Raw genomic sequence first — 22258 nt, 5'->3', positions numbered from 1 at the left:
TTGTGATCAATTCTGAGATTATTTGATCAGCTCAATTTTGTATCATAGAATCAGTACCTTAAATAAACTGTACTGGGGAGCTGATCACTCTTACAGAGTCCCGTGTCTAGAGATGAACATGGGCGAGGATGTTCCCAAACAGGTAAAATGGGGAAGGATCTGTGTACGGATTGGCTGCAAGTTTCCCTTATCACTCTATGAATTGACTGATTTTTTTTTTTTTTAAACTCACTAATGGGAGAAGCTTGCATGATTATTTTGCTTTCCCTCTCTGCACGATGATCCCAGGTCTCTAAGCTAGAGTCACATCTTAAATTCCTTTTTCCTCATCTCAGTCGCTTGATCAACATGTTTTTCTTCATTTTGAACAGGGGGAGGGTGGACCATGTGGTGAGGGCCTCTGGCCTGTGACTCCGGCACCAGCCATTTCTTTCATAGCGCACAGTTTTCTTTTTTTTTTTTTTTTTTAAGATTTTATTTATTTATTCATGAGATACATAGAGAGAGGGAGAGAGAGGCAGAGACACAGGCAGAGGGAGAAGCAGGCTACATGCAGGGACCCCGAAGTGGGACTTGATCCCGGGTCTCCAGGGTCACGCCCTGGGCCGAAGGCAGGTGCTAAACCGCTGAGCAAGCCCCCCGGGGATCCCAAGCACACAGTTTTCTGACCGACTCCAGTGATGTTAAAATGCAGTTCCTAGGAGTGGTGTTTTGACACATGAAGACGCATGTAGTGAACAGGTGTTTGTTTAGGATTGTACCTCACTCTTTGCTCACACTTCACAGGAGAGGCAATCACCCTGATGGGGACCAGCTTCAGAGAGCGAGAAGCCAAATGACTTTTAAAGCATGAGCAGAGCCCCCCAAGGCAGGGCTTCATTCCCGTGGTCTCTCAGGGGCTCTACATTTTCAGAGCTTACGGAAACCACATCCCTGTTTGGAAAATATGTTTTTTTTTTTCCTTCTCCTGCTGACGTCATTACTGTTGCTATGGAGAGGAAGTGAGTGCCACATGACATTGCTGGAAAAATCAACACTGACGTATTTTTGTACAGCAAACAGTCCCCTTCGTAGCTTGTTTTTTATTAGCAGAGGCTTGCTAAAAATTGTCAGAACCACCAGAAAGGAAAACACTCATTTGCGCAAACTACCTCGGAAATGAAAGCCTTGTGAAGGTGTACCGAAGTAATCCCCTCTAAATGACAGTGAAGAGGATGCAGCACATGACAGAGCAAAGTGTGTGTTAAAAACTATAAGGCAAAACAACAACAACAACCACAAAAAACCTATAAGGCATTACCTTGTATGATTTGGAACTTGTATCTTAGAAATGTCCATCCCACTGTCTTAAAATCTATTTTTAACAACTGACTCTGTCAGTTGGCAGCCCTACCCTAGTGGGGCCCGAGCCTTTAGAGGAGATTAGGATAGAGTCATTTTGTATCGTCCTTGAAGCTCTCTCTTCTTGCCTGCTGTAGAAGCCAGGGTGCCAGGTCTTCATGTCCCAGTGCATCTGACCCTGAAGGTAGAGCCACTTACCAAAAACAAGATCCTAGAGTCTCAGGGTTTAAATGGAAAAGCCATTTTTTTACAGACTTGTAAATAATAGATGATGTCTCTGTTAAAGTGTTCTGAACGTTACCATGATCAAGTAAATAATTAAGATTTCTTTCCATGAGGAAAGGACTTTGCCCAATCTGTGAGTTTTAGCAAATGGAAGAAGGCCCGAAGCATAAAAGCATTTAGAAGCGGAAAGGAAGTATCTTGCTGCCACTTAGGTGCCATTTCCATCTCTGGTGTTGGTGATGTCCACGGAGACATGGGTGCACGTAGGTGCTGCATCATGAAGTGGAAATACGCCTTCGACAATGCGCTTTCGATGCTGAAAACTGTGGTCGGTCTTAATGAGAGCTATAAGATAAATGCACAGTATTTCCACCTCTGAACCTATTGCTGGCAGATTTACTGGATGTGTTTTTCTTGCATGAAGAATGTGTTTTATGTGAGTGGCTGGTTGGTTATATGTCTTTTTTTTTTCTTCTTTTTCTGCTTGCAGTGGCACATCTAGCGATGAAATGTGCAACCTATACATTATGTATTACATGGAAGCGAAGCATGCAGTTTCTTTCATGACCTGTACACAGAATGTCGCTCCTGATGTGTTCAGAACCATTCCTCCAGAGGCCAATATTCCAATTCCTGTGAAGCCCGACATGGTTATGATGCACGGGCATCACAAAGGTAAAAGTGGGATTCATTCAAAGTGAAATACGATCTCTCGTTTTACATTTTCTTGTGGGTCTCGCTTGACTGTGTGATCAATATTTAAAATCATCCTCCATCTGTCAAACAGTCACGTGTACACATAATCTGATTCCTGCTTTTCCCCTCTTTTATAACCTGTCTACCCTCCTGACACGCCCTCCTCAAAGCAGTTAAAGTGAAGAATCTCACCTGGTGATAAAACCAACTCGTGTGGGGACCAGTTCGATAGATACAGCTCCTTCTTCATTTAATTCATGTTTTCTAGTTTCCCCCATTTGATTCCTTCCATAGCTGGTAATGACTTAACACAATTTATGAATTTTACCGTGTTCTAAAAAGTGCTTCAGTTTGCCAATGAAAATGGTTATCGTCTCCAGCCATACCCTGAATTATCTATTTTAATGGGCTCTTCAAGCAGCGGAGAGTTCTTGATTTATGAGGCATTACTAATCTTGGCCTTTTTGGTCTCATGCTCAGAATTGCTGATGAACTTACTCTTCATCTGCAAAATGATCATACTGATTGTCATTTCATTAGTTTGAAATTGCAAAGCCCACGCCCTGTTTTATTGGACTGAAGTATGCTGAGACTTTACCGAGTTTTACAAATCCAGTCTTAAAATGCCAGAGCAGCTTCTTCTGCCTTTCTGTTGGAAATTTTATGAAACAAGTTACATAGCAGTTAGGTCACTTACTAAGATCTGAATATATTTATAGAATGTGCCTCTGTAGAATGTGCCTTAAAGTGTTCTTAAAGTATCCTAAAAATGTCACTAAAACACACTATAAATGTATTTTTTAAAATACAAGCAGTTTTATTAATGCATTTAAAAAATTCTGTATCATGTATATATATTACTGAGAGGTTAGGTGATCTAGTTCTTGAGTCAGAAGTCCGATAATTGGTGGTTATGCTGGAGTCTTTTTGTAAATTAGAACATTTCTGCCACATAAATTCTTAATACTGTTGTTTTTATGAAACATGAGAGCCTAAAAATATTTTTATGTTGATGGTATATTTCCAGCCAACTATTTTACGCATATGATATATCCCACAAATTTATGCTCAACTTTCTTGATCCTTTACAGAAACAGAGAACAAAGAGAAGACTTCTTTACTACAGCAGCCAAAAGGAGAAGAAGAAATGTTAGAACAGGGTATGTACGTATAGCTTTATAACTAGACCTGAAAACGTTTCCATGTTCTAATTAGGCAACCAAATTTTAAAGTTACTGAGACATTTTGGATCTTTATCAGCCTCCATCCCTGTGTATTGCTGTTTTTATGTAATGCATACTTCATGAGAAAATGGTGGGTTGTTGTGCTTTAGCTTTGAAAGTAAAATTCCTTGATGTAATTTAGACCCATTAGGTTTTTCTGTCTTTGTTTTAGTTTTTTTAACATGGTGACTTTCAGGCATAATGCAAATATAATCATTGGAAACAGTTGGTGCGCTGCTTTTGAAATCTAAAGGACTTTACCATTTAAAATCTTGTGTACTTTGGGTGTGTGTTCATTGACTGTATTTGAAAGAAATTAAGACTTACCCTTCATCTTGCCTCTCTTGCGCCATGCTTCCCTGCCTTCAGTGAAGTAGAAGGGATTATCAACTTGGTCATTTGTAGTTTTGTATTAAGTTGCCATCTGATGAGTTAAGAAAGCACCATTCTTCCTCTGACATGTTTCTTTGAAGTAGTAATACTTGATCCTTGTATGTCATGTACTGCATGTATGGACACTGAAAAATTATTCTTCTCAATCTTGCTTTCTTCCCAGTTATCTCAAAGATGATACTTTGTGTTAGGTGTTGGAGTATGTTATCTTACCAAGTCATTTTTTGGCCTAGATAGGATATATTTTAAAACATTAGTTTAATGTTAATGCAGACACACTTCTTACGACAACATGAACTATACAGGAAATAGATGGGATTTTTCTGTTGGCAACAGATAGAAATTTCTCCCCTGGGATATTGTAAACTACTCTTGGAATTCTTCAAAATGTATTCTATTAGGTCTAGGTCAAAGATAACACTCTTACATTAAGAGCATTGGCAAAATTAAAGAATCCAGACTTTTTAAAGGAAGACATGCTCTCTGAAAGGGGATTAGGGAAAACTATAACATAAAAAAAATTTAAATTATACAAAGTTCCATAACATTTCATTCTAACAAAGTGGCCTCTGGAAAAAAAAAATAACAACATTAACTCAGAGTTAATGTTTCTACTTTTCTGTTAAGTCAAAAAAAGGGAGATGATTTTATATTAAATCATTTATATACTAAATGGTTCAATCTAAACTACTGAGTATGATTTATTTTTTTTTAATTTTTTATTTATTCATGATAGTCACAGAGAGAGAGAGAGAGAGACAGAGAGAGGCAGAGAGAGAAGCAGGCTTCATGCACTGGGAGCCCGACATGGGATTCGATCCCGGGTCTCCAGGATCGCGCCCTGGGCCAAAGGCAGGCGCCAAACCACTGCGCCACCCAGGGATCCCCTGAGTATGATTTAAAACAGCTAAATGAATCCATCTGTAAGGAAGTCAGTAATGATAGACTACATATAGCAGTATTAACAGTGTTTGCTATACCTGTACTGAAATTTGATCGGACTTAAAATGAATTATTTTGATATTGAATGCACTGTTTTTTTTTTTTTTTTTTTTTTAAAGAAATAATCCAAGCTAATAAGACCCACCTAGAGCTCTGCCCCTCCAGTCCTGCTCCCACCTACAGATCTCTAACTTCAGCTCAGTGACCACTAGTGAGATTAAGCAGGTGGATTCATCTCTTTTTTTTTAAATAATCCTTTTTTTTTTTTTTTTTAATTTATGATAGTCACAGAGAGATAGAGAGAGGCAGAGACACAGGCGGAGGGAGAAGCAGGCTCCATGCACCGGGAGCCTGACGTGGGATTCGATCCTGGGTCTCAGGATCGCGCCCTGGGCCAAAGGCAGGCGCCAAACCGCTGCGCCACCCAGGGATCCCTGAATGCACTGTTTGAAATATATGTCTTTGACATAATTTGAGTCATCTTAGAATACATTTTGAAATACTAACGTGTGATAAAGGGTAGAATGAGACCACCATTTAGTAGATGCATCTTATAAAATGGTAAGCTCCCCTGGAAACTGAGGCTGAACTGTTTTCATTTTCAAGTTATTTGAGTTGATCAAGGGAGACATCAAAGCTTCTGAAACATTAGAAACCCAGAGGTTTCATTAGCGGAAGAACCTTAATTATTAGGTTTAATTTGTTCTTCCCAAATAAGATTTAGGAGGTGTCACACATACCTAAAAAACAAATCCTTTTAAATACTTTAACATTTTGCCAATTCATTCACCCTTTCATGTTTGATAGTATCATGTTTGATAGTATATATATATATATATATATATATATATATATATACACACACACATATTTTATATATAGAAAAAATATGTAAGAAGTTTAAATATACCCAGAGCCTTCCTGCTTCCAGAGAAGAATTCTGTGGACACAGGAGAAATTATTTTCTCAGAGTTACTGTTTTATTCTACTTGTGAATAAATATGCTGTAAAGTGATTTAACTTGGGAGAAAAAAAGCATTCTGACTACATTTACATACTGCAGAAAATAGGCTAACATTTCATCCTGCAGAATAACATTCATATGTTGAAATTAGCGGGCCCATCAAAATGTCACCTGCTAGGTTATGTGAAGACAGATAACAACTAAAATCCATTTCACTGTCCAGTGTAGCCCACATATTACTCTGCTGGTCTTTGGGGACCACCAGCCTAGAATTTTAGAGAAGAGGGAAATATAACAAATGCATATTTCTATACATAGTCTATTTGATTCGCCAATGAGATCGATCTGTCTCCTTGCAGTACACAGAGCACATCTACTCATTACTGAGAGAGTATCCCATCCTTCTCAGAGATATTTGTTTGCACAAAATATGTATTTGTATCAATTCCCTGGGTAGATAAATTGGCCAGGTTGCTAAGAAGAGGGCTCTAATTATTCAAATAAATCATGCCACATCTGATTTTTAAGGAAGCCCCCCAACTCAACCTTTTGCCTTATTTTGGTATTCTGGCCAAAAAAACTTATGTTCAGGTACTCCTCCAGCTTGTATTGATTCTTCTAATATTTTAAATCCCCAATAAATAAAAGCTGTGAATCATTTCGGTTGTGCTAGCCACAGGTTAACAGACCGTATCTATGTTGGTCACACAGAGGACTTCAAACCCCCCCTGGAAATAGAACAGTTGTGGAGCAGGAAGGAAAAGACCCCAAACGTCAGAGGACATGTACTCAAAGGCAAGTTCTGTACCCATCAGTGGCTAAATAATAGAGATAGTTCTTCCTGGATAACACAAACTATTATTTTTACTTCCTATCTTAATATGTTGGAAAACATATAGGAAGATAATGGTCAAGATATGTAATAAATTCTCTTTTGGAATGAAGGGATGACTTTTATTAAGGTAGTAAAAAAGACAGAAAGAGATTAATGCGATCTAGGCAGAAAAAAAGAAATGTAGCTGTGTCGCTTTTTTTTTTTTTAAGATATTATTTATTTATTTGACAGGGAGAGAAAGCGAGAATGCACAGGCACGGGGAGGGGCAGGCAAAGGGAGAGGGAGAAGCAGGCTCCCCAGGAGCAGGGAGCCTGATGTGGAACTCGCTCCCAGGACCCTGGGATCATCACCTGAGCTTCATGAAGGCCGATGCTTAACTGACTGAGCCTCCCAGGAGTCCTGTGTCACGTTATTTATCTACTACTCTGTTTCTCCAGGAGGAATAGAAGTTTGGGTTTTTAAAAATTCTAATCACAGAAATAGCTAGCTATTAATTGTTGTCAGAATATTAATCTTGATGGGAAATTTTGCTAAAAGAGACAGTTGAGTTATATGAATCTATGGAGTGTTGCCCAGCCTGTGCTTTAAACACGCTTACCTTCTGCAGTATTCTTGTCTATATTTGCTTCCTGAAGAACAAAATTTGGTGAACGGCAACTATATCTCAGAGCTATCTCAAAAGGTGTAATTGTGAAGATAAGAGCCGCATTATACGACCGCTTTACCTATCATGCAACAATGGGACACATTTTAATGAGGCTTTAATTAAGTCTGTGGAGGTTTTTAAAACATAATGCTTATTTGACTGACGTGTGGAATAATATTCATTTAAAAAGATATGGAATTTACAGAAAAATCCAAAGAAGCAAATAAAAAAATCATCCATAATCCCCAGGAACATGGATATAGATGTACATCTCAGTGTGAAATGTATATTATATGCACATTATTATAATAACATACAGATCGTGTATGCACAGTTTTGTATCTTTTTTTTTAAGACACCATATATTGAATATTGCCTCCAACTGGAAAGTTATTGGCAAGTGTGATTTGTTTTGCCTGCATTATATGTGCGTGTTCTCTGCCTGTACTGCTTTGAGACTAGCTTGTGCATCTGTAGGTGAGCTAACCTGTGATCGAGTTGATTGTGTTCGCCTCCAGGCAGAAAAACACTACTAGGTAGTCACAGTGGACTGAAGCGTTACTATCCTTTGAGAACATTTTTAAGTGAACCTATGTCTGTCATGAATGCAATAAGCTAAACAGTATGACTCAATTCGACATTGATCTAAGTGGAGGAAACAATCCCCGAAGACTACAGAATGAGAAGGGTGCATTAAGGTTTTTCCAGAGCAGACACACAAACGTATCCTGTACCTATGTCTTATGGTTGGCACTTTGGGAAAAGTAAAGCGTGCTTTGTTAAGTTCTCTTTATTTCTTATGTGTTACGATTTCTTATATATACTGCTGGTACAACCTGAGCTTTCTATCAACATTCTTCGGGTATAAGGATTAGGGGCTGAAACCAAAAGGTTTACCAGCTTCAAGCAAGAATCTATACAAAGACACTTAGGAGTCCTGATTTTTAGTGTTTCCTTTATAATTCAAAGGTGCAGTGTTGAAATTTATGCTAGTTGTATTGGGAAGATTTGATGTCTTTAAAAAAAAAACAAAACTCATGGAAGAATTGGAAGCCAAAATCTACAGTACTAGTTGTCTTTGTTATTTTACATTATGCTCTAGACAGCGTTTCTTTTGCTGCAGAAAGGGCCTTTTACATGTTTTATTCAGTTTGCTCCCAACTCTTTTCATTTTAGTCTTCGTGCCCCCATCTAATCAATCTTTCTACTCAAAGGTCAGTGTGAGTGACTATATTCCCAAGGCAGGGAGAATATGACAAAAATACAATTTGTAGAGGGAAAACACTCCATGACCCCAGATAGTTAAAGGTCTTCAGACACCTTCTGTGAAACAGAATAATTTCACAGTAGTTTTATGCTAACAAAAATGAATTACCATTGGCATGTTTTATCAAATAAGCAGAATCAAAGGAACAGGGTTGCAAGTTAAAAAGACAATAATCTACTGTAAAAACTTGTTAAAGTGACAGCTGGTAAACCATTTATGAAGGGATTAAAGCAAAGGCCGGGCTTAATAACTAAAATTTCTGTTTCTTTGCTTTGTTGAAAATAGAATACTCCCTTCATTCTCTCGTAAAGTACAGATGATTTTAGTAGCATCCTCTTGGCTGGTTCCAAGCACCCACAACGCCACTTTGCTGTTTGAAAGAGAATACAGTTCTTTTTTGTATTCCCATTCGCTAAAAATTTATCAGTTTGTTATGATTTATGAGCAGCTCACAAGTCTTTATATATTGAACTCATCTATCAAACACAATTCTAAACACCCCCCGAAGCTCTGGGAGGAGGAGTCGGTGCTGTTTTGAATTGGTTTCCTAATAGCAAAATAGGCAGATGAGAATGATCATTTATCACACAGTTGTGCTTGCTGATACACATCTGTGTGCGTGGTAGTTGAAAAAGCCATCATCTGCTAACTTCTCTGTCTTATGTTTGTCTCATTTCTTTAAGAAAAGGAGAGGGAAGCCCGTTTTGATTTTCCCCTAAAGGGAAAAATAATAATAAAGTTTTTACTTCATTTGCGATCCTTGAGCTGGTCACCACGATCGTGTTTTATTTCACGAAGACTAGTAGGATTAATGTTAGTGATAAGTAAACCAAATCAACTAACCAGAAGGGAAAAATCAAGCATGACTCAGTTCTAAACCAAAATGTTAAAATCTGAAAAGAAAAGCTTTTATTTTTCCATTCCTCATATCTCTTTCATTAATCAGGTATGTTCCATGTTGCCGTCTCATTAGCTTGGCTGCTTGGCACCTCCTATTTACTTTCCATGTACCATAGAAATCACAGAGCAATAATGGAAGCTGTTTGCTGTAGGTAATAAAGAGCTAGTGATATGTGTGGCAAGTGGGACTTCATATTCTGAAGATTTACCAAAATGTTCCTGATCATTTTTTTTAAATGCCTCAACAAATAAGTAGAGAACCTTATTTTTTTTAATTCAATAATCTTAAGGCATTTTAATAAAAACAAAAAAACTCATGGGGCAATTTTTCAACGTGTGTTTCTATTTCAGTTTATCTCCTGATAAAGTAAAACCAGAGAAATTTTCATGTTGATGGCAGGGAATAGTAAATGGTCCCTACAAAAAAGAAAAAAGTCCATTGAGTCGGGAAGTAGTTAATGCAAGAACGCAATTTAACAAAGTGGGAGTCTAACTGGTAGTGTTTTAGATTTCCTCATACTATGCTGTGTTCTTTTTCCTGGCATATTAGCTGCCACTGCAGTTATGTTTTCCAAATCCAGACGCTCTCAGCCAAATAACTTTAAAGAACTAGAACATTTCTGCATTTTATAAGAATCAAAAGTTTGGGTGAGAAAAAGAAATGAACTCACTGCAGCCTAAAATCATCAAAGAGATGTTTTTGTTTCTACTGATGGCAGAAGCGAAGGATGACATTTTTAACGAATTATTATTCCTTGCAGATTAATTTACTATCTGCTGCGATAGGAATAGTACTAATCACTGAGAATACAACAGTGAGTAAGAAATGAGGATTTTTATATTTTTTCATATAAAATTGCATTTATCCCTTTCCACCTGTCCCTTCCCAGATAATTTAAATGTACAAAAGTTTTTTGAGAAAATCTTATAGAATCTGATGATATGAAGAAGACAGGCCAGGAAAAGACAAAAAGAAACTTGCTCTGTTAAAAAGGTCACGCAGGAACTGGGCTCAAAGGACAGTTAATTTACATAGAAAAAAAATTAAATATAATAAGATTGACAGGTCCAAGGTAAATTCACAGGAAAGAGTTTATTGACCATATAGAAAAAAGAGGGGGGGGGGAGCCTGGATCCAGTATAGTGATCAATGAGGAGGGTGGGCCTCTCATTCAGACTGCTCCTTCACATCCCAGCTCGGCTTCCTACCGGATGTGCAGGTTAGTCCTTTACCATTAATTTCCCCATCTAAAATGAGGACGATGAGTGTTTTGTAGATAATAAATGTGTTGAATTGTATAAAGCAACTCAGCAAGGTAACTGAGTGATGCTAAGCTCACAAGAGATGTTAACTATTAACTATTATCATCATGTGTGGTTTATAAACTACTTGTTTATCTGTTATCTCTGTCGGCAATAGGTAGGGTAACTGTATCTCCCAGTTTTTCCAAGATTGTCCCACTTTATGCCTAGTATAAATATTTACAACACTCTTTCTTCTCAAATATGTCCCAGTATGGGAAATAAATTACATGGTCATCTTAGCAGTGGGAACCAGAATAAAATTAGAGAATGCCACTGTGAAATACAAATGTTGACAGAGCTGGGGAAAAGGTGGGATATAACCAGGGAGTGTCCAGGGGACATGGGCTACAATCAGTCACAAGTCAGTTCCACAGAAGTAGAGCAGCTTTAATATTATTACAGGCAGATTTGGACGTTGAAAGCAGGGATGAAAATCAGTTCTGAGGAAGGAGGGGAAGAGTCTTTCAGCATGCGATCAGATGATAAGAATCCCACATGAGTCCTGGTGGTAGGGAGGGGGAAGGTGATGTTGACACGTCAGCATTGATGAATCAGTTGACTTTGTGACTCACTGGTGGGAGAGGGACAAGTCCCGTTTTCTGGATTGATTGACCCAAAACACATTTCATCATCAAGAGAGATACTATAAAAAAGATGAAGTATGGGGAGGAGATGAAGAGCTCAGTTTTAGGCATGTCAAGTTCAAAATTCTGATGAAACAGACATCCAAGTCTGTTTGGATGTTTTCAGAGAGTGGTTTTATACATCAGTTTGGTCCCAGGAGAACTCCAGATATGAGGGCCATTTGTCTGGAGGCAGCAGCTTAAGCCTCGTGAATGGCTGATATTTCTTAGGAAGAGGCCTTCACCAGGGGAAAGAAAGGATGCCAGGGATAGACCTCAGAAAACACCAGCATTTTTATATGTTGGAGAAGAGTAAGAGAAAGCAAAGATGATGGGTGGAGAAGGTCTGGAAAGAAGAATGCCAGAAGGGCAAGAGTTTCTGAAGGGACCAGTGGGCCAAGATGAAGGGTCTATTGCCTTTGGCAACTAGGAGCTCTTGAGCAACTGGTGAAGAAGCCATAAAGGGGTGAAGGAAGAGGTGGAAGCAGATGCCTTTGGCTTAGACAAGAAAGGATATGAGGAAGGATGACGTCTCCTTGCACTGTCCAGTATGGTAGACACTAGCCACGTGTGGCTATTTGAATTTGGATATAAATTAATTAAAAGCAAGTAAGAGTAAACATTAGATCCCTCAGTCACACTAGCCACATCACAAGTTCTCCGCAGCCCCTGGTGTCTGGTGGCTTTCGTGTTGGGCAGCCGTTACCTTAGCACCGTTGGACGGTGCTGGAAATTGGTGAAGGAGAAGGGGAGGCAGTAAAGTTGGAAAGACGAACTGCGTCAAGGAAGGTCTCTCTTGCCTCCACGACCGCCCAAGAGAAATGCAGAGTGAGTGTGCTTGTAACCGGAGCCAAGTCTTGGGCAAAGAAGCTGTGTTAGAAAAGAAAAGAAAACAGATAGGAGAGGCTCCAGGGGGTACTGGGAGGGCTGGCATCCAGAACACTGGAGTAGGAATAGTGCTTTCTCCAAAAATAGACTGAGACAGAGAGAGAGAGACAGAGAGAGACAGAGGGAGAGAGAGACAGAGAGAGAGAGACAGAGAGTGCAAGCATCACTTCCTTTGGCAAAGCTAGGAAGCAAGTCACTACTGCAGCCATAGTGACGTGGTGATAAAATATAGGGCTGTGAAGTTAAAGGGGTTTTTTTTTTACCCTCATTATGAAAATCCCAACACTTGAATACAAGATAAGAATTGAATTTTTTAGTTTGAGGTAAACAACAGATTGAAACAGACGCACATGCACGTTGCAACCAGAGTTTAGGTCTGTTTTGCTGGCAGTTACAATAGCTGCGGTTCAGTGACACCTGCTTTACTGTGTGCACTGGACGGGGCCTTTCACAGTCACTTTTGAAACCCACAAGACAACTCTTAGAGTTTGTAGTCGTTACCTTTACAATGTTAAGCAACTTGCTTAGAGACACAGAAGAGCCACTAAGCACCAGGGTGGGATTCAAACATGGGTATGAAACATGCACCAGACCTTGGGCAGTCACCACCCTGGGAAGGACCTGAGTGCCGCAGGGCCACGAAGCTGAGACCCCTGCTTGGATGGTCAAGGAGGGCTTCTGGGACGTAAGTGACACTTCAGCATCTGAAAACTTGGGAGCCGGGTGGTTACTGGGGAGAACGTGTCCCAGGAAGAAGAAACCTCTTAGAGTTGACATTGAAGGAAGGGAAAGCCATATGGCGCTACCATAAAACTGAAAAGGAAGGGAATATGGAGAACTAAAACTGGGGTAGAGACCATACGACATCCTGTTTATTTTCTCCTCCATCCCCTGCACTCAAGGTTAGATCTATGTGGCTCAGAAAAATACTTAACATTTCAAGATTCCATATAATCCAGTCCCCAGAAGAGAAAGGAAAACTCTTTGGTTTGTGCCTGAGAACGTGAGAGATAGCCATCTAGTGGTCTCCCCTCTCTCTCTCTCTCTCTATCTATCACTATCTCTATAAATGAGCTGCAGCTCTGAAGCTTTGTTTTCCTAAGGCCAACGCAACCTTTGTGTAGCCAAGCCCATGACTTTGCTGAATTGTTGTTTTCCTAACCCAATGATGATTGAAAATGACCATTTCAAAGGAACCAGAGCGCCATGCGTTTGATGCTTCGTCACAGCTTTTAGATTTTTACTGACCCCCCTGAATAAACTGTGCATAGTGGCAAGTCTGCGTTCCTCCACCAACATTATTAGCCTAATGACATGGATTCAGGATTTAAGATGCTGATTTTTGTCTGTTCCTGAAATAATCTTGCATTTCATTTTCTGTGTGGATGTTTCATTGCCTAACAGCACGGTATGCTATTTATATTTGGGGGGGGGGGGGGAGTGCAGGAGGATTCAGCGGTAATGGATTCGTTTCCGTGCAGCAAAATGCCACCGTGGCCTAACAGGTTTGGTTGAGGTGTAATTTGCTTTGTTCGTTTTACTGAGATTGGCCCTATTACTTGGCAATTATTTTCTGATTGAAGATTTCACCTGGGATTAGCTGCTTTCGTGGGCAAGAATGGAAAACCTACTTTGAGTCATTAAACCAAGACTGTTTGTAAACATGACAGGATCTCTTAGCATCATTTTGGAAAGACTTCATGTCCCCTTGCACCAATTTTTAAATAATATATTCTTTAGAGGAATGTGTCGTCGTTAAGCCAGTTATCATTTTCATTTCCTACTGGTCATAAAAAAGATTTTATAAATGTTAACCAATCATGCTGTAGATGTAAATAAAGTTAAGCAATAGGACTCCGCAGTCCTAACTGATTTCATTAGCAGCACTTAGAGTGAGGAAAAAGAAGAAATGAGTGTTTGTTACCTCTGGGTTTGGCTTAGAAAAGCAGATTTATGTTTCTGTTGAGAATGTAAACATGTTTCCCATTCACATAGTTGATGAACATGGATTTAAAGCCATAGATGTAAATGATGAGGGTTAAAGTGCTTCATGAACCTTCCATAATCCTGGAAGTCATAATGCTTTATAAATAATTTGCTTTCATGGAATTAGATTATCAAATCCAAGTTTCCTTTTTAGTAAAAAAAAAAAATAGAAAGACATGAAATGTATCTTAGTGATGCATCATTCCAATGATCGTTTATTAAAATCTTCTCTTTTGTTTGCAAGTGATTTAAATTATTCTTTTCTCGCAAAATTCTTTTCCTGGAATTTGTTCATTTTTTGTTTAAAATGAACAACTGGAGCTACTTTACAGTAGCACTGCTGACAAAATAATAATAATTATAATTATAATTATAATTATAATAAAACTTTGGTTTTCCACTTGCCAAGAAGATACACATACCTGTTAGGTATCTTGTGTTTTATGCATATGCTGAAAAATATACGTTTAATTTCTCGTACATTATACTCTAATAGGCTTCTAGTTGTCTAGAGACAACTCCAAAGCGTTTTCCTCGAAGATGGCTGTTTTCTGATGTAGCTGTTAATAATATTTTTAGAAATCTAACTTCCAAATCAATCCAGCTCTACCGTGAAAACCATTTATTGAAACGTGCCGCGCAATCACATGTACATCGTCTTGTGTCCACAAATATGCAAATAGAGGTTATCTCGTGTTGTTGGCTCCTGAGATAAAGAAATAGGTGGTATATGAAATGAAATGTGAAGCCAGCCCTTTTTTCCTTGTTCTGGGAAATCCTCTTTTTTTCCCCTCACGCTTGAACATCTGAGAGCAACCTTCTCTCCCACTCACGACGACGAACCAGGAGATGGTATTAGTAAGGCACAAAATGTTGTAAGGTTTGCAATCTTATCAACCCTCCACCCCTTATCTCTTCTCTTTTTTCCACAGGTGATTTCTATTCACTGCTTTCCAAGCTGCTAGGAGAGAGGGAAGATGTGGTTCATGTGCATAAGTATAATCCTACAGAAAAGGCAGAGTCAGAGTCAGACCTGGTAGCTGAGATTGCAAATGTAGTCCAGAAGAAGGATGTTGGTCCTCCTGATGCCAGAGGGAGTGCAGAGCGTGAGGACAGGGGCAATGCTGTTCTTGTCCGAGACAGAATTCACAAATTCCACAGGCTAGAGTCTACTCTGAGGCCAGCAGAGAGCAGAGTTCTGTCATTACAGCAGCCCCTGCCTGCTGAAGGCACCTGGGAACCAGACCGCTCAGGAGGTGCGTGTAGGGCTTCTTTTAAAGAACAAACTATAAAACGCTGCAATCCACATTAGCAGAATCTGAAGGGAATAAAAGTGAATGGGTGAAAAAATACCCATCAAAAGAACTTAGCAGGAAAAAAAACAACCAAAAATGAAAAACCACATTACTCAGACCTGGGTTATGAGATATCACTTTGGTTTGAGCTTTTCTTTCTGTCTTGGTCCAAGGCTACATAAATTCAGTTTCCGTTCAGTCGATGAGCCGGAATTACCGGGGCCAAGAAGATCTAGATCATGTTGGGGAGGGGGCGGCACATGAAACTCAGGGCAGCAAATTCTTACCAAATCGGTGTTCTCTGTTCTGCTCTGTGGAAAGAAATGGGAAGTTCAACACCCGATACGTACAGTCTCAGTGTATGAAATGCCTTTATGCAACCTTCTTTTTTAAGGGAGTTAAATTCCCATGAAAGGAATCTTATCCTTCCAACATTCTCTTCCAGTTGACTTATAAAAAATAAAAAATAATAATAACAATAACAACCATTTTTGTGACTGTAGTTTAAGTTCCATCATCAATTACACTCTTAATTGGAAAATTGAGTAGTTATTTCTGGGGGGACCTCCAGCAAGTCAGAAACTCGTGAGATTTATCTTTATTTCTAACCAGGATTGGCTTCCATATTTAGAGGACAATACTTATTCCCTTCAGGTTTCTGTACCAGCAAGCTATGGATGCCTCATCTTTGTCTTTAATTGTGCTGTGGCCTCTGTCCCATCGATTGTGTTTCGTGTTCCTTGCTAATGTGGAAAGCCAGATGACACAGCATGTGGAGATAATCTCCAAAAAAGTAACGGATATGGGTGCATGGCAGCTGTCCACGCGTGGGCTGGAATGGCGCAGGCTGCCAGCTTGGTGTTTTCAAAATACAGCTTTGCAGGAAGCCATAAATTATTCAACACCCAGCTGATTTTTATTTATAATTGAAAAAAAATTAGCATGAGGTGCCTTTTTTGGCTCACACAGAAGTTTCAAGCACCGTCCATTGGGACTGATCTAGTAGTTTCCATGGGATGTTAACTGGGACCTGGATTTTTACATCTTGATATTTAAATAGGATCAGCCCTGCTCTAACTCCTGATGTTATCGGATGAAACTGTGTTTCTCAAGAGGGGTCCCCTGGACTGCAGTGCATCAGAATCACCTAAGGTGGGGCTTAGGAAAAATCGCGACTCCTGAATCCCACCAAAGAATAACCGAATTGACATTGCCGAGTGTGGTGCCTAGAAAATCCGCAGGTCATCGTGGCCCTGTCCACTTCATAGATAGGCTCAAGTGTCTTTCTGAACCTCTGCATTCGGGACCGTCAGTGGACACCCACACAGAATGAGCATATACGAGGCACCAGGACCTCCCTGGTGAGGACACAGCTCTATTCAAGTGTGAAATGTTGGCGCTGCACCATGCTTTATTCCATGACTTCTCTTTGTTACTCCTGAATTTGAAATGATGTAGTGGTTATTTATGGGTATCGTAAGTACCCGTGTAAAAATCATAGTTTAACTTAAGGCACTGTGTTCCTAAAACTTATTTAGCTTTTTAATGAAAGAAATATTTCAAATACCCCAAGTGCATTTTCTTGCTGGATCGTACACCTTCCGTGGCGGTCAGAATGGCAGTGTCCAGGGAGAAAATGTTTCCGCAGGATCTTGGTCAGGAAATTTCCTTTCATTTTAAATATGTGGGTAAAGGTCACTGAATGAAATAAAACAATGAGTCATAGAAACATACAGCACAAATCCTAATTATAGAAAGGAAATGTGCATGTATTTCCTTTCTGAGATGATTTATTTTAGTGTTGCTTCACTACTCTGATTCAAGACCCTTTTAAACATTAAATGCAGACTCGCGAGACTCATTTTTAGGTAAGCTGTTTCTGAAAGCCTTTCCTTTTTTTTTTTTTTTTTTTTCCAACTTTCATTGTTCATCATGACACAATGTAATAGCTAACCTTAACTGGAAATGTTTCTTTTCTTTGTGTAAGCCAGAGAAAGACCTGTCCTCAGGAAGCTTCCATCAGCAAAAAAAGAAAGTAGGGAGTTAGTAGGATACAATACCCCAGTAAAACAGTAGGCTAATTCATGTATATTTCCCAGGGGATGAATAAGGGGAATAAATTTGATGGATAACCTTCCACTGTTTTTCTCATTCCCTTTCTTTATACTTCAGACAAAACTAAAAATGGGACCCTCATGGTCCGGAGGAACGAACTGTCTCCCTAAATGCCTAATGTGCTGTAAGGAATTACATTAGCTTCAAAGAAGAAGGTGGTTTTTCATCTGAGATTATTACTAAAACAAAAATGTAAGGCTGTCATGCTGCTTAATATCATAGCTCATACTCATTTCATGTCTCTTTGAGACCTATTTTAATTTTCAAATGAAGAAATGGAAGCCTAGAGAAGTTAACCCGTTTCCGTGAGGTCACAGAGTCTGAATTTAAAACTTGGACACTATGACTGAACTTAAAAGTAGAATGTGCACCTTCTAGTTCTTTACATTTCGTTATAGTCGTGCACGAAATACTGGGCTAACTGGCTTGCCCAGTTAGGATATACCTCCCTGGAGCTCTGGACCATCACTGCTTAGAAGCTGGAAACTTCTCCTTGGGACCGTGTTCTGATGTCCATGGTTGATAGCACTAGCACAACCCAGTACAGAGGTATTTTATGCTGCAGCCCTTTAGATCTCATTGACTGGGCCATATTTTGGAACTGTCACACAGTAATGGGTCCCAATCAGCCGAGTTGAGGGGTCAAGGGTGACATACTGATCAGCTCAAAAATCTGGATGTGACTGTGTGGGGTAGGCCCAGGACTGCCTGAGGGTTTTAAAAGCTGTACCATTTTGTGCGCTTCTAGATGGGTCTGAATTCCACGTGGTCCCACAACCAGGCAACTGCCCCTTTAAAATTGAGTTCCCACCGCATAGTGGGTTGAGGATCAGTGGACACAAGCTGCATGAATGACGTCTTCCAACTTTGCTGTGAAGTCTTTAGCATTCCCAAGAACAAGATGGTTAAGTAGTGTGTTTTTAGTGTGTCTGTAAAAGTGCAAAAATCCGCAAATAGCACCGACTTTCGTGACCTTTGGCGGGTCTGTTCTGAAAACTCTTCTCCCAGTAGTCCTGAAACAGCACTAGAAGCACAGAAATGTCCTGGAGAGGTGCAGCGAGACTAGTCCAGAGGTTTCCAACTATTGCTGGAAAGGGCATGCCTCAAAGGGGAAGCAGTGGTTGCGGTCTCCATGCCCTACACATGCACGCACACAACACACACATGTGCATGCGCTGCATGCACACAATACAGCTTGCCCCAGAACGATTGATTCTGCATTTGGCCGAAATAAACTTTGAAAACCATTCCATGGAGGTAATATAATGTGGAACGCTTCAGGCCCTGGAGACCAGCTTCCTGGCTTTGAATCCTAGCTACACCCATAACTATGCGATCCCCGGGAAGGTTTACAAAAGAAATTCTCTGGGCTTTAGTTTTCTCATCTATAAAAATAAAGATCATAACAGTACATTTCTCATAGGGTTGAAAATGAGGGTCGAATAATATTTCCATGTATCCGATAATACGTGGAAAGTGTTTTGAACAGTTTCGGGCGCACAGAAAATACTTAATAAATGTTGTAGTACATTAACAATAATTATGATTCTAATTGCCACCATTAATGTCATGCTGTATTAAGATTTCAAAATTTTAAACACCGAAGTAATAGAACTAAATATTAATTAACTTAAGCAGCATCCATGAGAGAATTTTCTTGGAATGTGTAGGAAAGCTGTAAAATTTGGCGCTCCCAATTTGATAAAATCAGAAAATGACTTGGCGCGGTGTTCCATCACAGTGGGAGTTTGTGGCTCTTCAAATCTCCTGATCACTTACATCCATCTGCCTTGATGTTTGCCTGTGATGTATGATGGGCCGTGTGAAAATCTTCAGCCAGGTAGACTGAGAAGCAGATACACTCCTTTTTACACTTAACGTCATTTGGGTTCTACCATTAGTTTGGTATCTGCGTGAAACAATATTCGTGGGATAGGTATAAAATCTTAGTCTCTATTCTTCTGGAAACCAGACTCATTGAGAAATCAATTTAAAACTACAGATTGAAAAAAATAAAAAATAAAAAAATTAAACTATGGATTGCTATTCTCAGTGGCAGATATGATTGGACTACTGTTTGCTATCAGGAAGCCTGATTCAGGATGCAATTGCATACCTCTCGGCATCCAAAAATAATATCTACATTTGTGTGACACTTCTTTATCAGTTAAAAGAACTCATAGGCTCTCTCAATATTCTTACAAATATTTGGATTTTACTTAAATTTTATGGACAAGTCACACAGAGTCCACACTTCTAACGTATTTCAGTCATGTGCTTACCTCTAGGTTCACATCTTGTAGGATTTCCCGGGTAAAATAAAGCATTCAGTTGGCTGGATTTTCTCTCTGGAGGGAAGGAGAATCATAAAAACAGAGACATAGCCCTCACTGTGAGCCAGGCTAGGTGTTTGAGGTGCATTAACTTATTTAATTCCCGTAACAACCCTATTTATAAACCCATTTATCGGGGAAGACACTGAAGCGTAGAAAGGTTAAGTCACATGCCTCAAGTGCCATAGCTCAAGGAACCAGGATTCAAAGCCAGTCAGACTTGCTCCAAATCTGGGTTTTTAATCACTTCGTTATTTTGCCTCTCACCATGACATAAAATAGTCGATAAATAAGTAGATAGGAAGGGAGGGAGGGAGGAAGGGAGGAAAGAAGGCAGGCAGGCCAGAGGGAAGCCTGATGATTGGTTTTGGTCCAATTGTCCCATCATCATGTCTCATCTCATTGTAGTACCTCCAGGTGTAGATTACTTTTGATCGTACTTTCTCAGTCAACATCCAAACATTTTGATCAAGTGGACGATCTCGTTTGCAGTTAAATCTTAAAAAGAAATTCTTGCTAGTGCTGTTGAGCCCTCGTGACGTCTCACTTCTCTCCCTCACTTCATCTCCATTCAATGAAACATTATAATTTAATTCTTGTTTTCTTTCTGACTTGAGTATAAATATTTCTCCTGTAGTTTCAGTTAATTATAGTTACTGCTGGCACTTCTGGTGAATAGCAATCCCTGACCAAAATAAGGCGTCTTTTCTCACTAGAAGAGAATTTCCCTGTTTCTGTTGAAGCTGTCTAGTGATTTCATCAAGGGTCTTTTACTTAAGATTAAGTGTGAAGAGCCCCCCCGTTCCACTGAAGTGAAGTCACAGCTCTGGGTCGGAAATTACATTTTTTTTTCTCAGCTTTATTTAATTCTGTTAGTTCTTCTGTAACACAGATGAATGAATGCCCTTTTAAATGCCTTTTAATAATTTCATATGAAAGCAGCATTGATCACTAACATTAATCTCCCTCATAGAGAGGTGTAATTCATTAATTCTTAGTGATTTATTGATACCATTTTAATAGTAATGTTGAATTTTTTTCTGAAAGTAGTAACTTTTTCCCTAAATATACAGCAGAATATGACTGCACATTTACCTTTATATAATGCATGTAAGAATTATTCTGAAATAATCCAGTTATTTGACATCTGAATTTAGAGCAATTGACACTTAGATGTGGGAATGATTCGCCCAAGGTCAGGTCTCAGAAATTTGTATTAATTTTCAAATTAAAACCGTAAGGCTCTACAACATTAGTCATATCCTGAATCACTTCATAAATGAAGAAGGCTAAGAGAGGTCTGAACTCTAATTTTTAACTCTGCCATGATTGAAAATGTTAAGTTTAAGTGAGAACCCAAATACGGTTTATCGTGTAATTTCCCTAATAAGGATTTGAAATATTTCTTAATTGGGGATTGGAAAATAGTCATCCTCGATATTGATGGTTGAAGTCTGGCCCAAGCCTCCAGTTCCTTTCCTGTGAAATGAGCCAGGATGAGCCAGCACGTCACTGGCACTCTGGGATTCTCCTGTAACGACAGGCCGGGCATGGAAGTACCTTGGTATTAATTCCATATACACGTACCACCGGCCCTAAGTGACTGCCCTGATTCTCAATCACTCAGTCTTAACAGGCACAACCTTTAAAACCCTAATGACGAAAAAGATGGTGACGCTGGAAGCAAAAACACCAATTAACCAAGCTAATGTTCCCAGAAGAGAACATGAACTCAGTTTTCCTTTAACTCTTATAGAATCTCTAGTTAGCACAGAGACCTAGACCCTGAGGAGTTTGAGGTCTTGGGCAGGTAATCTTCATAATTGTGCAGCAGTATTTTAAAAATCACACTTAAAATAATATGTATTATCTAAATAACATATAAATAGAGTCTCTCCAAAAATTTTGCCATGCACAGAGTAGTTCTCTTTTGCATCGACTCAGTCCTATAAGAACCAGGTTGCTCGCAGCATTAGCCTTTTTATATATTTCCTTACCTATTACCTTTACTGTTTTGAAAATTCACCAAAAGTATACGTTTTAATAAGTATGTTCCAGATATTTACACTGCTTTTTCCTTCTTGAAAAGTTCCAGCCTAAAAGGATTCTCATATGTAATAAGATAGACTGTTCCCAATGCATCCACTCAGGGCTTTTTGCAGACTTCTGAGTGCTTCCCAGTCTAAGGTCAGTGATAATTGGGATCATTCCTAGCCAGATTAAAGTTTCTTACACAGTATTTCCAATATTTTATGAAACTCACATTTGTCCCCAGTGTAG

The 22258-nt window shown here is 39.3% G+C and overlaps 1 protein-coding gene across 14 annotated transcripts in view; it reads left to right on the top strand.

The window, feature by feature from the left end:
• The window catches only part of PAM (peptidylglycine alpha-amidating monooxygenase), a 274617-nt gene that overhangs the window by 216652 nt on the left and 35707 nt on the right, over positions 1-22258 (top strand). For 8 of the 14 annotated variants that reach the window (XM_041752522.1, XM_041752527.1, XM_041752526.1 and 5 more), the window contains 3 exons: positions 2057-2241; positions 3354-3422; positions 15168-15491. In XM_041752522.1, coding sequence (XP_041608456.1) covers positions 2057-2241; positions 3354-3422; positions 15168-15491 — 578 coding nt within the window. The remainder of the gene's footprint in view (positions 1-2056; positions 2242-3353; positions 3423-15167; positions 15492-22258) is intronic. The other 6 variants (XM_041752532.1, XM_041752534.1, XM_041752533.1 and 3 more) reach the window with 1 other exon arrangement.

Source organism: Vulpes lagopus, chromosome 4 (assembly GCF_018345385.1).
Source record: "Vulpes lagopus strain Blue_001 chromosome 4, ASM1834538v1, whole genome shotgun sequence".
NCBI classification, from domain to species: domain Eukaryota; kingdom Metazoa; phylum Chordata; class Mammalia; order Carnivora; family Canidae; genus Vulpes; species Vulpes lagopus.
This window is presented reverse-complemented; position numbering and strand designations above follow the sequence as displayed.